Source organism: Mobula birostris, unplaced genomic scaffold, assembly GCF_030028105.1.
Source record: "Mobula birostris isolate sMobBir1 unplaced genomic scaffold, sMobBir1.hap1 scaffold_588, whole genome shotgun sequence".
NCBI classification, from domain to species: Eukaryota; Metazoa; Chordata; class Chondrichthyes; order Myliobatiformes; family Myliobatidae; genus Mobula; species Mobula birostris.
In genome coordinates, this window is record NW_027278310.1 from 172841 (window position 1) to 188683 (window position 15843).

At 46.5% G+C, this 15843-nt stretch overlaps 1 protein-coding gene across 3 annotated transcripts in view; it reads right to left on the reverse strand.

The window, feature by feature from the left end:
- xrcc1 (X-ray repair complementing defective repair in Chinese hamster cells 1) overlaps window positions 1–15843 on the reverse strand; it is a 36034-nt gene that overhangs the window by 14216 nt on the left and 5975 nt on the right. For 2 of the 3 annotated variants that reach the window (XM_072250719.1, XM_072250717.1), the window contains exons 3-9: window positions 12808–12915; window positions 12453–12611; window positions 4450–4530; window positions 3767–3878; window positions 3113–3261; window positions 2650–2773; window positions 1957–2188 (exon numbers count right to left, since the gene is read on the reverse strand). In XM_072250719.1, coding sequence (XP_072106820.1) covers window positions 1957–2188; window positions 2650–2773; window positions 3113–3261; window positions 3767–3878; window positions 4450–4530; window positions 12453–12611; window positions 12808–12915 — 965 coding nt within the window. The remainder of the gene's footprint in view (window positions 1–1956; window positions 2189–2649; window positions 2774–3112; window positions 3262–3766; window positions 3879–4449; window positions 4531–12452; window positions 12612–12807; window positions 12916–15843) is intronic. The other variant, XM_072250718.1, reaches the window with a different exon arrangement.

The window sequence follows — 15843 nt, forward strand, 5'->3', positions numbered from 1 at the left end:
TAAGTTGATCAAAGTCCCTGCTTGTAATTGTCATTTATGCAAACAAAGCTGAACACTTTTATAAGGCACTCCATTTTAAATGGTTTAATTTTATAAGGCACTGCATTTTAAATGTTGTAATTGTATCCAACTCTACCACTTCCTCTGGCAGCTCGTTCCATAATATCCAGCACCCTCTGTGTGGAAAACTTATCCCTCAGGTCCCCTTTAAATCTCTCCTCTCTCACCTTAAACCTGTGCCCTCTAGTTTTAGACTCCCCTACCCTGGAGGTAAAGTTTGTGACCATCCCCCTAATCTCTGCCCCTCGTGATTTTATTAACTTTTATAAGGTCACCCCTCAGCCTCCTTTGTTTCAGGGAAAACAGCCTCACACTCTCCAGCCTCTCTTTATAATTCAAACTCTCCAGTCCCGGTAACATTCTCATAAGTCTTTCCTGCAGCTTCTTGAGATTAATGACATCCTTCCTCTAACTGGGTGACTGGACATACACACAATACAAAAGCTCTGTCTCACTACCGTCTTGTACAGCTGTAACATGACATCTCAACTTCTGTAGTCAGTGCCTGGCCATACACCACCTTTGCCACCCTGTCTCCCTGTGTCACCACTTCTAAGGAACCATGTACCTGTATCCCTGTTGTATGACACTCCCCAGGGGCCTGCTGTTCACTGTGAAAGTCCTGTCCTGGTTTAACTTAACAAAATGTAAACCTTGTACTTAACTTCCATCTGACCCACTTCCCAAGTAGACCCAGATCGTTTTGTAACCGCACTCTCCTTCACTGTCCAGCTCACTACCAACTTCGGTATCATCCACAATCTTACATCCTCACTGTAAGACTGACATTCTCATCGTACCTGGAATCATCTTGACTTGGTACTGCAACTGCTCTGCCCATGACTGCAAAGAGTTGTGGACACAGCTCAGCACTTCAGGGAAACCAGCCGTGGACTCTGTCTACACTTTTCGCAGCCAACATAATCAAAGACCCCATTCACCCCGGATATTCTCTGTTTTTCCTCTTTCATCGTCCATAAGGTACAAAAGCCTGAATGAATGTACCACTGGGCTGAAAGACAGCTTCTACTCCACTCTTAGAAGACCTCTTAAACAATAAATACAAACTCTTGATCTCCCATCTGCTTCAGTGTAGTCCATGCACTTGTTTGTCTACCAATCCTTCACTCTCTGTGCATTCCATTTGACCTTCACATACATTAAGCACGACTCACACACAAATGATCTGACTGAATACTACTCAGACAAAAACTTTTCACTCTATCTTGCACACAGCAATAATAAACCAACTACCAAGAGGTTTAGCATCGACAGCACCAATCCCTGTGGCACACCACCAGTACCAATCTCCGTAGCACACCACCAGTCACAGACCACCGCTAACTCTTAGCAACAAGCCTAATCCCATGAACCTGCCCACCCTGCATCCAAAGCTGTGTGACCTTTAAGGGATGTGTTTGGTCTTAGGGGATGGGTTGCAGGGGCGTCGTGCAGGGTGGGTTGCAAGTTCTTATGGGCAGAGAGACGGAAGAAAGGTGGGGTTGACAACACCAACTGTTCTGGCTGCTCCTAAGTCCCAGTCAGTCTGGTGATGGGATCCCCCTGTGCATTACAGAACCCCACCACACACAGCAGAAACATAGACTCCCGGACACCAGCTATGGGATCGCCCGTGAACTTACATCAGGAACAAAGACTCCCGGATCCCGGATGACCCGTGAACTTTTATCAGGAACAAAGACACCCGAACCCCAGTTGTGGGATGGCCTGTGAACTTACATCAGGGCCACACATTCCCTGATCCCGGTCATGAATTACGTGTGCACCCACATTAGGCGCATTCACTTGGGGTCCCAATCGCGGGATCATTCAGTGCATTTACTTCAGGTGTGTGTACTCCCAGACCCCAGCCGTGGAATTGCTCTGTGCACTCACATCAGGTGCGTACACTCGGGGTCCCAGTCGCTCCGGTAACGAGCCCCCATCTCAAGTGCCTTGTCCCGCAGTTCGGAGCGGAAGGGGTTCTGGAAGCCGCTCAGGACCAACACGGTGCCTCCCAAGATGGAGTGGAAGTCAAGGGTTGGGGCAGAGGGTGCTGACTGTTTCCCCTCTGCCCCCGCCTTCCTCTTCCCTAACGTCGGCTCTGTCCTTGGGGTAAGATGGTCTACTGTGCATCAGAGATCGGGGTGGTGTGGAGGAGCGAGGGGAAGGTGGAAATGAGGGCAAGGGGCAGGGGAGAGTGTGAGGTAGGGCGAGTGAAGGAGGAGGAGGAGGAAGAAGGAAAGGAGAAAGTGGAAAAGAGGGTGGGAAGAAATGGTTACAACTTCGGATCACTCCAAACCTCATTACCCTCCACTACTCCCATCTCAGGAAGCCCCACGATAGCATATGCAAAGCAAGATCCCACAGACAGTGATGTGAACTTCCCTAGTCACCCCAGCACTGGGATTCCACTGGGCACTCCTCCCAACCCTTGTCAATGTGCCAGGGTATATTGGTGGCATCATTTGGGGCAGGGGTATGAAACCTGGGAAGATTGACCCACCCATCTCCACCCTCCCTGCCCCCCCTCACCGATTGTGATTGTGAGATCTCCTCCCTGCCTCTCGCACAGCGCTCCCTCCTCACCTCGGGGCCGTTTCGAAGCAGATGGCGATGGAGTGCCCTTCTTGCCGGAACCTTCCGGCATGTCCTTCTCCTTCCTCCCTTGCTCCTTGGGGAACTCAAACTTCCTCTTGGTTGGCGCCGCGTCCTGTGGTCACAGAGTCCAGCAAGGTGAGGAACGGGAGGAATTGTCAACTGTCTGCTCCCCATCCTAACCCTTTATCCCTTCCCTCCATTCCCTAACTCTCCCCCCTCACCATCAAGCCTTTCTCCTCCCATTCACTCCCTCCCTCCCCTCCATCCTTCCGCACCGCCCTTCCCCTTTCCTACCCTTCTCACGCCCCCAACTTGCCTTCTTGCCCCCTCCCCAGCATTCTCCCTCCCTCCACTGCCACTCTTTGCCTATAACCTGAATATCCCTCCCCATATTTTCCGGGACCTCACCCTCCCTGATACCAAGAATCACTCACACAAGGAGGGAGCCTACCTTGGGGGTCAGATCCCGGAGGTTGGGCTGAACCAGTGTATTTTCATTGTCCCCCACAAGGGCAGAACCAGGGGAGGTGACCCCACTGGCCTGCAGAGTGGCTGCTGCGTAACTTGCCACTGGCTGTTCGCTCACTGACAGGGACGACCCTGTGGGGTAAACAGAGTGGGTAACTACACCTGCCACACACTGAGTGCAGGGGAAGGGGGAAGGGACATCCTAGCTCCCAGGCAGGAGGGGGGCTGCCCAGCCTCCAGGTGGGCAGGGGAGGGAAAGGACGTCCCAGATTCCAGGCAAGAGGGGGAAGGGGGAAGGGACATCCCAGCTCCCAGGTGGGCAGGGGAGGGGGAAAGGGACGTCCCAGATTCCAGGCAGGAGGGGGAGGGAGGGGAGGGACTTCCCAGCTCCCAGGTGGGCGGGGGAGTGGGAGAAGGGACTTCCCAGATTCCAGGCGGGGGGGAAGGGATGTCCCAGATTCCAGGCAGAGTTGGATGTGTAAAGGCAATTTGTATGACCAGGACACACATACAGAATGTGGTGGCAGTGGAAGGAATGTCCCAAGTCAGGAGTTGGGGGTGCGGGGAGGGGGTGGTGCTTGGGGTAAATGAATATGGAGATGGTCCCAGTCCTCCCTCTTTTGTCCCACAGACCCACCTGCAGTGGTGTTCGAGGGCCTGGCCACCCTGTTGAAGAAGAGGCTACCGGGCCGCAGGCTCTCGGTGCTCCCCTCCTCCTTCACCACAAACTGGCCGAGCTTGGTCACTTTCTGTGGAGAGACACTGATGTAAAAACTCGCTCCCTCAATTTTGTTCTCTGGAACCACACCCCTCCCCACCTCCTCTGGAGTAGGAAACGGCAAACAGCCTCTCCCGAGAACACAACCATCAGGGCAACACAGCACCATAGCAGTTAGTGCAATGCTTTGGAACACCAGCGATCAGGATCCAGTTGACAGTGATTTGTGCCTCGGCTCTGGAGGAACTCTGATTCGTCTAGCTGTGTACATGTGTATGCTGGAAGGACAGATGCACTTGAACTTGAAAGAAGTATTTAAAGCCATGAAGGATGTAGATAAGGTGAGAGAGGAAAGATTTAAAGGGGATCTGATAGCAAGTTTTTCCCACACAGTTGGGTGTTGTAGAACAAGCTGCCAGAGGAAGTGGCAGATTACAACATTTAAAAGACATTTGGACAGAAAAGTGGAATAGGGGAATATGGTCTAGTTTAGGTAAGTAAGTTGGACAAGATGGGCATAGAAGGGCCCCACCGCTACTCCGCAATCCCTCACCACTAACATAATGAACAATTTGAAATTTGGAGATGTGCAAGTCACTTACCGGAGTGCAGGAATTTGGGGTCTTCTCATCAGTTTCCGGAGTAGAGTGAAATCTGATGAACGAGAGCCCATAGGGCAAATTCTACACCAGCATTTGAAGAGGTGAGGGATTGGGGAAAGAGGAAAAGAAAACTATATTAAAGAATAAAATCAACCCTTTTGGCCCAGTGAATCTCTCTGCTTGGTTTACAGGGAACTGCAGATCTTTCAGCCCCTCTCAATGCCTGTGAAACAGAGACAGACGGAACCATTCCAGTCCCTCTCGATCCCTGTTATACAGGGACAGACGGAAACCTCTCAGCCCTCCATGCCGCCCTATCTAACTCCGTCCCCTCCATATCCCTTAATCCAATTTGACACCAACCCCTGACACATGACCATACGACATAGGAGAAGAATTAGGCCATTCAGCCCATCTAGTCTGCTCCACTTTGCAATCAAGGCTGATTTTTTGCTCAATCCCATTCTGCTCCCTTCTCCTTGTAGCCGTTAACCTCCTCACTAATCCAGAGCCTGTTAAACATACCCAATGATTTTGCCTCCAAAGTGAATGCGGCAATGAATTCAACAGACTCACCACCCTCTGGCTAAAGAAAGTCACCCTCAACTCTCTTGGAAAAGGACATCCTTCTCCTATGAGGCAGTGCTCCCTGGTCCTCAACTCACCGACTATAGGAAATATCCTCTCCACGTCCACTATATTTTCAGCCTTTCAATATTCGCTTGAGTTCAATGAGATCTCCGCACAACCCCCTCCCCCACCGAACCTCCATCAAATACAGGCCCAGAGCCACCAGACGTTCCACATACATTAACTCCGCACAACCCCCTCCCCCACCGAATCTCCATCAAATACAGGCCCAGAGCCATCAGACGTTCCACATATATTAACTCCGCACAACCCCCTCTCCCACCGAACCTCCATCAAATACAGGCCCAGAGCCATCAGATGTTCCACATACATTAACCCCGCAAAACCCCCTCCCCCACCGAACCTCCATCAAATACAGGCCCAGAGCCATTAGACGTTCCACATACATGCAAGCACATGAAAGTCGAACTGTGAGGCAGTGGGAGATTTAAAAAACGAGCAGGTTAACGGAGCGGGTGACGTTGTAGTGGGCAACAGAGTAGTGGGAGACAGACAAGGAAGGCTTTGGCTCAAGAGGCTTCGGCGAGCAGAGGCTGAGGACCAGCTTCACTCTCAGTGAGGTTAGGCCAGGTAAATTCTTTAAATTAATTTAATTACTTAAGGAGTAGGTAATGGAGGCATCAGTTAGGGCAGTTGAGTGCTCCGTCTGCAGTATGTGGGAAGTCAGGGCGAGAACAATTGTCCCTGACGACTACACCTGTAAAAGGTGCATCCAGCTGCAGCTCCTGACAAACCGAGTTAGAGAACTGGAGCTGGATGAACTTCGGATCATTTGAGAGGCAGAGGCAGAAATACACAGGAGTTACAGGGAGATAGTCACCCCTAAGAGTCAGGAGACAGGTAGCTGGGTGACTGTCAGGAGAGGGAAGGGGAATGGGAAGAATGAGCAGAGCACTCCTGTGACTGTTCCCATTAATAATAAGTATATCGTTTTGGATACTGTTGATGGGGACGACCTACCAGGGATGAGTTGCAGTGGTTGCGTCTCTGGCACCGAGACTGGGCCCTCAGCTCAGAAGGGAAGGAGGGAAAAGAGGAGAGCAGTAGTGATAGGGGGTTCGATAGTTAGGGGACAGATAAGAGGTTCTGTGGAAGAGATCGAGAATCCTGGGTGGTCTGTTGCCTCCCTGGCACCAAGGTCCACGATATCTCGGATCGAGTTCTCAGTATTCTGAAGAGGGAGGGTGAGCAGCTGGATGTCGTGGTCCATGTTGGGACCAATGACGTGAGTAGGAAGAGTGAGGAGGTCCTGAAAGGCGAGTTTACGGAGTTAGGCACCAAGTTAAAGGACAGGACCTCCAGGATAGCAATCTCAAGATTGCTACCAGTGCCACGTGCAGGCGGGTTTAGAAATAGTAAGGTAGTGCAGATCAACACTTGGCTGAAGACATGGTGCAGGAGGGAGGGCTTCCGATCTAGAGATAATTAGGCAGTTTTCCAGGGAAGGTGGGACTTGTTCCGGCGGGACGGTTTACATCTGAACTAGAGGGGACAAATATTCTTGCAGGTAGGTTTGCTAGAGAGGCTCCAGTGGATTTAAACCAGATACGGGGGGCGGGGGGTGGGGGGTCAGGGGACCAGAGTGTAGGAACAGATGTAGGGGAGAAGGAAGAAAAAGGAGATAGTAAAGATGTTTGCACCGTTAGTGATAAACAGAGAGTAAGAGTGGAAAATTCCTTAAATGCATTTATTTTAATGCTAAGAGCATTATAAGAAAGGTGGATGAGCTTAACACATGGATTGATACCTGGAAGTGTGATGTGGTAGCTATTAGTGAAACATGGTTACAGGAGGGGTGTGATTGGCAACTACATATTCCTGGATTTCATTGCTTCAGGTGCGATAGAATTGGAGGGACAAGAGGAGGAGTTGTTGCATTGCTTGTCAGAGAAAATATTACAGTGGTAGGATAGATTAGAGGGCTTGTCTAAGGAGGATATTTGGGTGGAATTGAAGAAGGAAGGTGTAGTAACACTTATAGGGGTGTATTATAGACCACCAAATGGGGAGCGAGAATTGAAGGAGCAAATTTGTAAGCAGATAGCAGATATTTGTAGTAAGCACAAGGCTGTGTTCGTGGGAGATTTTAATTCTCCACACGTAGACTGGGAAGCCCATTAAGTAAAAGGGCTGCATGGTTTGGAGTTTGTAAAATGTGTGCAGGATAGTTTTTTGCAGCAATACCTAGAGGTACCAACTAGAGAAGGGGCAGTGTTGGATCTCCTGTTAGGGAATGAGATAGGTCAGGTGACGGAGGTTTGTGTTGGGGAGCACTTCAAGTCCAGTGATCACAATGCCATTAGTTTCAATATAATTATGGAGACAAGATAAGTCTGGACCCAGGGTTGAAATTTTTCATTGGAGAAAGGCTATCTTTAAGGAGATGTGAAATAATTTAGAAGGAGTGGATTGAAACAATTTGTTTTATGGGAAGGATGTAATAGAGAAATGGAGGTCATTTAAAGGTGAAATTTTGAGGGTACAGAATCTTTATGTTCCCGTTAGGTTGAAAGAAAAGGTTAAAAGTTTGAGAGAGCCATGGTTTTCAAGGGATATTGGAAACTTGGTTCGGAAAAAGAGAGATATCTGCAATAGATATAGGCAGCATGGAGTAAATGAGGTGCTCGAGGAATATAAAGAATGTAAAAAGAATCTTCAGAAAGAAATTAGAAAAGTTAAAAGATACGAGGCAGCTTTAGCAAGTAAGGTGAAAATAAATCCAAAAGGTTTCTACAGTTATATCAATAGCAAAAGGATAGTGAGGGATGAAATTGGTCCCTTAGAGAATCAGAGTGGACAGCTATGTGTGGAGCCAAAAGAGATGGGGGAGATTTTAAACAACTTATTTTCTTCGGTATTCACTAAGGAGAAAGATATTGAATTGTGTAAGGTAAGGGAAACAGGTAGAGAAATTATGGAAACTTTGATGATTAAGGAAGAGCAAGTACTGGCACTTTTAAGGAATATAAAAGTGGATAAGTCTCCGGGTCCAGACAAGATATTCCCTAGGATCTTGAGGGAATTTAGTGTGGAAATAGCAGGGGCTCTGAGAGAAATATTTCAAATGTGATTGGAAACAGGGATGGTGCCGGAGGATTGGCATATTGCTCATGTGGTTCCATTGTTTAAAAAGGGTTCTAAGAGTAAACCTGGCAATTATCGGCCTGTGAGTTTGACGTCAGTGGTGGGTAAATTGATGAAAAATATTCTTAGAGATGGTATATATAATTATCTGGATAGACAGGGTCTGATTAGGAACAGTCAACATGGATTTGTGCGTAGAATGTCATGTTTGACAAATCTTATTGAATTTTTTGAAGAGGGTAAAGCGGTGGATGTTGCCTATATGGACTTCAGTAAGGCCTTTGACGAGGTTCCATACGGAAGGTTAGTTAGGAAGGTTCAATCATTAAGTATTAATATTGAAGTAGTAAAATGGATTCAGCAGTGGCTAGATGGGAGACGCCAGAGAGTAGTGGTGGATAACTGTTTGTCAGATTGAAGGACGGTGTCTAGTGGTGTGCCTCGGGGATCTGTACTGGGTCCAATGTTATTAATGATCTGGATGATGTGGTAAATTGGATGAGTACGTATGCAGATGATACTAAGATAGGTGGAGCTGTGGATAATGAAGTCGGTTTTCAAAGCTTGCAGACAGATTTAGGCCAGTTAAAAGAATGGGCTGAAAGGTGGCAGATAGAGTTTAATGCTGATAAATGTGAGGTGCTACACTTTGGTAGGACTAATCAAAATAGGACATACATGGTAAATGGTAGGGCATTGAAGAATGCAGTAGAACAGAGGGATCTAGGAATAATGGTGCATAGTTCCCTGAAGGTAGAATCTCATGTGGATAGGGTGGTGAAGAAAGCTTTTGGTATGCTGGCCTTTTTAAATCAGAGCACTGAGTATAAGAATTGGGATGTAATGTTGAAATTGTACAAGGCATTGGTGAGGCCAAATTTGGAGTATTGTGTACATTTCTGGTCACCGAATTGTAGGAAAGATGTCAACAAAATAGAGAGAGTACAAAAAAGATTTACGAGAAAGTTACCTGGGTTTCATCACCTAAGTTACAGAGAAAGGTTGAACAAGTTGGGTCTTTATTCTTTGGAGTGTAGAAAGTTAAGGGGGGACTTGATAGAGGTATTTAAAATTATAAGGGGGATAGATAAAGTTGACGTAGATAGGCTTTTTCCATTGAGAGTAGGGGAGATTCAAACAAGAGGACATGAGTTGAGAGTTAAGGGACAAAAGTTTACGGGTAACATGAGAGGGAACTTCTTTAGTTGGAGAGTGGTAGCTGTGTGAAACGAGCTTCCAGCAGAAGTGGTTGAAGCAGGTTTGATATTGTCATTTAAAGTTAAATTGGGTAGCTATATGGACAGGAAAGGAATGGAGGGCTATGTGCTGAGTGCAGGTCGGTGGGACAAGGTGAGAGTAAGCATTCGGCACTGACTAGAAGGGCCGAGATGGCCTGTTTCCGTGTTGTAATTGTTATATGGTTATTAACCCTGCGCAACCCCCTCCCCCACTGAACCTCCATCAAATACAGGCCCAGAGCCATCAGACCTTTCACATGCATTAACCCATTTCTTCCCTGGATCATTCTGGATCAAACCGGTGACCCCTGTTTCTATCCAGGGGGTCAGTGTGGACATGGTGGAGGATTACAAATACCTGGGGATACGAATTGACAATAAACTGGACTGGTCTAAGAACACTGAGGATGTCTACAAGAAGAGTCAGAGCCGTCTCTATTTCTTGAGGAGACTGAGGTCCTTTAACATCTGCCGGACGATGTTCTACGAGTCTGTGGTGGCCAGTGCTATCATGTTTGCTGTTGTGTGCTGGGGCAGCAGGCTGAGGGTAGCAGACACCAACAGAATCAACAAACTCATTCGTAAGGCCAGTGATGTTGTGGGGATGGAACTGGACTCTCTGACGGGTGGTGTCTGAAAAGAGGATGCTGTCCAAGTTGCATGCCATCTTGGTCAATGTCTCCCATCCACTACATAATGTACTGGGTGGGCACAGGAGTCCATTCAGCCAGAGACTCATTCCTCCGAGATGCAGCACAGAGTGTCATAGGAAGTCATTCCTGCCTGTGGCCATCAAACTTTACAACTCCTCCCTTGGAGGGTCAGACACCCTGAGCCAATAGGCTGGTCCTGGTCTTATTTCATAATTTACTGGCATAAATTACATATTATTATTTAACTATTTATGGTTCTATTACTATTTATTATTTATGGTGCAACTGTAACGAAAACCAATTTCCCCCAGGATCAATAAGGTATGACTATGACGATGTCTTGTCAATATCCTCATTATTTTCTCTAGTACTAGCTCGTCTTCCCAGAGATGCTGATCCAAGTTTCTCATATATTCAAAAACGCAGATGATCGGTAGCGAGAATCCTCAATCCCTTCCCCCAACCTGTAGAAACGCTTCCCAACTTCATTGCTAGAATCAAGGCCGAAGCTTTAAATCTCCAACCCACCCTGGACTCTCCTACTCCTTCCGTCAGAGACATCAACAAAATCCCCACGAATTCTCTGCATGGTACAGAATCAAGGGTGAAATTGGGAGATGTGTAGTAAGGGAGATCGAGCAGAGGGCTAGACTAGAGCAAGAGGAACAGAATGGCCATTCCATCTCCCAGTATAAATGGCTGGCAGCAGAGTGATCTTGGGATCCGTCCATCACTGCCTGAAAGTGGCTGCAGGGGTTGACAGGGCGGTAAAGGTACGTGGGACGGTTTCCTTTACTAGTTGAGGCACTGAACCAGGAACAACACACACAAAATGCAGCAGGAACTCAGTAGGGCAGGCAGCACCTATGGAGAGGAATAAACAGTTGCTGTTTTGGTCTGAGACCCAGCATTTTGTGTGTGTTGCTCTGGATTTCCAGCATCTGCTGTATCTGTGTCAAGAGTGAGGAAGTTATGTGGCTGCTTTATAAAACTCTGGTTAGGCTGCATCTGGAGTACTGCATTCAGTTCTGATCATCCCACTACAGAAAGGATGTTGAGACTTTGGAGAGGGGGCAGAAGAGGGTGCCCAGAATGCTGTCTGGATTAGAGTGAGCTATGAGGGGAGGATGAACTGACATTAAACAATCTCGAATCTTCAAACTTGGATAGTTTTCTCCAGAGCTGCAGGGGCTGAGGAAGAAACCTGAATGACGTTTATAAAACTATAAGCAGGTAAGTGGTCAGAATCTCTTTAGACAGAGAAGTGTCTAATAAAATCTAGAGGGCATGCATACAAGATGAGAGAGGGTAAGTTTGAAGATGATGTGTGGGACAAGTTTTTGTTTTAAACACACAAATAGTGCCTGGAACATACTGCCATGAGTAAGAAGCTGCAGATTAATGGACTCAGTGGACTACATTAAGGACACATCTGTCACCATTGGAAGTATTTAACGATCTACAAAGATCCCCGTCATCCAGCCCATGCTAATGGGCACAGCACCCACTGGACAGGATGTACAGAAGCCTGAAGTCCCACACTACCATATCCCACATAGGTAGATAGGGTCATAAAGAGCGTTAGGCACATTGGCCTTTATAAATCAAACTACTGAGTGCAGGAGTAGGGACGTTATGTTCAAGTTGTTATTGAGGCCTAATTTGGAGTATTGTGTGCAGTTCTGGTTACCTATCTATAGGAAAGGTAAGATTGAAAGTGCACAGAGAAAATTTACAAGGATGTTATAGGGAGTTAAAGACCCGAATTTAAGAAAAGCTCAAATAGGTTAGGATTTAATTCCCTGGAACATAGGAGAATGACGGGAGATAATAGAGGTACACAAAATTCTGAGCAGTATAGATAGGGTTAATGCAAGCAGGCTTTTTCCACTGAGATTGGGTGAGACTAGAACACAAGTCCATAGGTTAAGTGTGAAAGGTAAAATATACATGAGGGTTAGTACATGAGTGTGGAGCAAGCTGCCAGAACACATGGTAGATGCAGGTTCAATTTCAATATTTAAAAGAAATTTGGAGAGGTACATGGTTGGCAGGAGTGTGGAGAGCTATGGTCTGAGTGCAGGACAATGGGACTAGGCAGATTAATAATTTGGTACGGTCGAGATGGACCAAAAGGTACAGTAACACTAAAATCAGAATCATCAGGACCTCACTTTGCACTAAAATTGACCTTTTCTGTTGTTTATATGTTGAAGTTTTTCTTGTGAATGTTGTCTCTGATGCTGCATGCCCATGATGCTGCTACAAATAGATTTTTTTATTGCACGTCTGTACACGTGGACTTGTGCATCTGTGAATAAACTCCACGGTGACTTTGTTCTATGTTCCAGTTTCCTCACAGAATCCCCCTGCTCACCTTGTTGTAGGGTTGAGTACAGACCACTTTGACGCGGTCCCATTTTTTTCCCAGGACACCTTTGGCCAACTTGTCAGGCCCAAACATCCGAACACGGTTGAGGTTGCTGCCGCTGCGACTCTCCGTGGGAGACATGAAGAAGGAGGAGACCAGAATCACCTGGGAGAGAGGAGACCATTAGAACAAACATAGGAGCAGAATTAGGCTATTCGGCCCATCAAGTCTGCTCCGCCATTCCATCGTGGCTGATTTATTATTCCTCTCAACCCCATTCTCCTGCCTTCTCCACGTAATCTTTGATGCCCTGACTAATGAACCTTCACTTTTAATATGACACCATGTCTTGGCTGCTCACCTCAAAGTCCTGCTCACAGGCTGATGTTGAATTGCCAACCAACACTTCCACGAAAGCAGACCCCTCATTGCCAATATCAATGCTGTGAATCGATTCTGCCTTCTCAAACTGCAAGGACAAAAATGGCACAGTTCTTACGGCTGTTTGACATCATTCACCAGAGACCAGCCCTCAGGGATCCATCCAACATATTTATCAGGTGCACTATGTAGGCAGGACCCTCCCTTCCGTCCCACAATCTTGTTGACCTCCTACTATCAAGCAGGAGGTACCATAGCATTAGGACAAGGACTGTCAGGATGGGAAACAGCTTTTCCTAAACTCCTGCCACCACCCAGGTTTCATCGATTATGAAGCGCAACAGCATCATAATTCGGAGGGGCGCTGTTGAGCCGGTAGGACGCACCCTCCTGTAGCCCTGGCAGATTTGATATTAAAACTTCACTTACACAAAGTCAATTTGAGGTTCAGGGTGGCAAACGAAGGGGAGGTGCTCTTCGATACACACCAGAAGGAGAAAGAGTGAAGGAGTGCACTACAAAATTCCGAGAAGAGCAATGGCTAAGGCAGGGAGGAATGATAAAACAGGCCCAATTGACACCTTGGAGCTCACAAGTGAGGGCCACATGGAGCCACGTGCACAGCGTATGGACAACAATGCCGTATTGGTGGCCATAGAGTCGCTACGTGCAGAGCTAACTACAGTGAAGTCAGACATCTGTAATAAAATTGAAGAAAAAGTTGCAGAGGTGGCGGTCTCTTTGAGAAGTAAGATTGCTTCGTTGAAAGCGGAAAATGACGCTGTGATTACCGCATTGAAAGCCCAGCTGAATACACAGGATCAAACTCTGAAAGAGATAGCAGAGTCGGCTAACAGAGCTTCGGACATAGTTGTGGAGCTGGAAAACAAAGTGAAACAACTTTGTGGGCAAGTTGAACAACTTTCCGAAAAATGCCTGGATTTAGAGGGACGTTTGAAAAGACAGAATCTGAGAATTGCGGGCCTACGAGAGGGGAAAGAAAATGGGCAGAAGACAAGAGATTTTGCGGCACAGATGCTAAAAAAAGCTCTAAACCTGGAAGAAGCTCGGGTGATAGACCAAGCACATAGAGCACTTCGGAAGCGCCCGGGGGGGGTGGGGGCGACAAGCCGCCTCGACACCTGATCACGAGGATCCATTATTGCCTTGTATTTGAAGATATAGCAGAAGGCGATAGGTGCCAAGAATGTACAATATCAAGGACAAAGGATTCAGATCTTCAGAGACCTTCCATCCACGGTGGCTAAACTACGTGCGGTTTTCACACCGGTCAGGAGGTTGATGCAGGATAGACCCGGAGTCAAGTTTGGCCTCCTCTATCCCGCAAAGCTACGAGTGACAATTAAGGGAACCGAGGCGGTGTTTACAGATCCAGAAGAAGCTCGCCGGTATGCGGAACGTCATTTGGGAAATGCTGAGAAGTGACTGTGCACAGTGAGAAGAAACCCCTTACAGAATGAAGATGCCCCAAGTAAAACTCCATGGTAGGAAATTGTGAATGTTTTGGACATTAATGAGGCCCTGCCTCTAATCTCTGTGGAAAACAGGACTCTTTGAGTTATATTTGGATTGTACTTTGTCGAATTAAGGCCTTATGAGTGCACGGATAGTAATAAGAGTTGTTCTAAACTGGTGTTGTATGAGGAGTACGTTGTTAATGGTGCTAGACTTTCTGGTGCTACAGTAAGTTATAACTTTGAGAATCACACTTACTTTAACATCTCGATAATCTCTGTTTGCTAGTTTTTCTCGGTTTTTTCATTCCGCTTTGTGACCATCTATATAACTGGGGAGCTACTAAATTGGTTCAGGGAAGTATTAGAGATCAAGAAGTTATTCCTAGAGTTTTGACTAGGTGTATTTGCGTACGGTGACATGGATTTTTTTTTTGTTGGTTATTTCGAGCTTTCAAGGGTGATGGGGGTTGTGGGGGGAAGGAGGGACGGGGTAAGGAAGTGCTGTTTAGGGTCCATTCATTTCTAATGACCAATAGATTTACAAGGTCCAGAACAGGTCAAAAACGTTATCATACAGATGTTAAATACTGAGATGGTAGGAGGTCAGGGGACAAGAAATCGCATTACTTTTTGTTCCTGGAATGTAAATGGGATTAATGAGCCACTGAAAAGGGGTAAAGTGCTGTCTCACCTAAAATCGCTACTGACCAATGTGATCTTGCTGCAGAAACACATTTGAAGAATGAAGCTCACTGTAAAATTAGGGGCAAGTGGATAGGCCAAATATATTCCTCAAAGTTTCCAATGAAATCTAGGGGTGTGGCAATAATAATTCGCAGAAACGTTCCATTTCGTCACCTAACAACAATAGCAGACAAGGATGGGAGATACATTATAGTTACTGGGGAAATACAATCTATGCCAGTTACCTTACTGAATATCTGCGGACCAAACTGGGATGACCTGAATTTTTTTAGACGAGTTCTAGGATTGATACCAGAGGTCTCCAGCACTAACCTGATTATTGGAGGGGATTTTAATTTTGTTCTGGATACATTTTAAACAGACCTTCGAACCAGAGGGCATTACCATCAAAGGCTAGCAACCTGCTGAGAACATATACAGACAATATGAATCGGTGTGAGATATGGAGACTATTCAACCCAACAGGGACAGAGTATTCATTCCACTCTAGAGTTCATAATGTATATACCAGGGTTGACTATTTCCTCCTTGACGGCAAAATACTGCCACAAGTCGATAACGTAAGATATCACAATATTGTCATCTCAGACCACAGCCCTGTTACTTTTTCACTGGAGCTGGGTGAATTCATGCAAATACATAGAAATTGAAGGTTTAATCCTCAGCTACTTACAAATCCAAAATTTTGTGAGTACTTAGAATCGCAAATTTTATTGTTTTTTTGAGACAAATGATAATAGTGAAACACCCCCCAGGACTACTATGGGAAACATGTAAAGCTTATGTTAGAGGATGTATAATTTCTTTTCAGTCTTTCCTAAAGAAATGCAGTA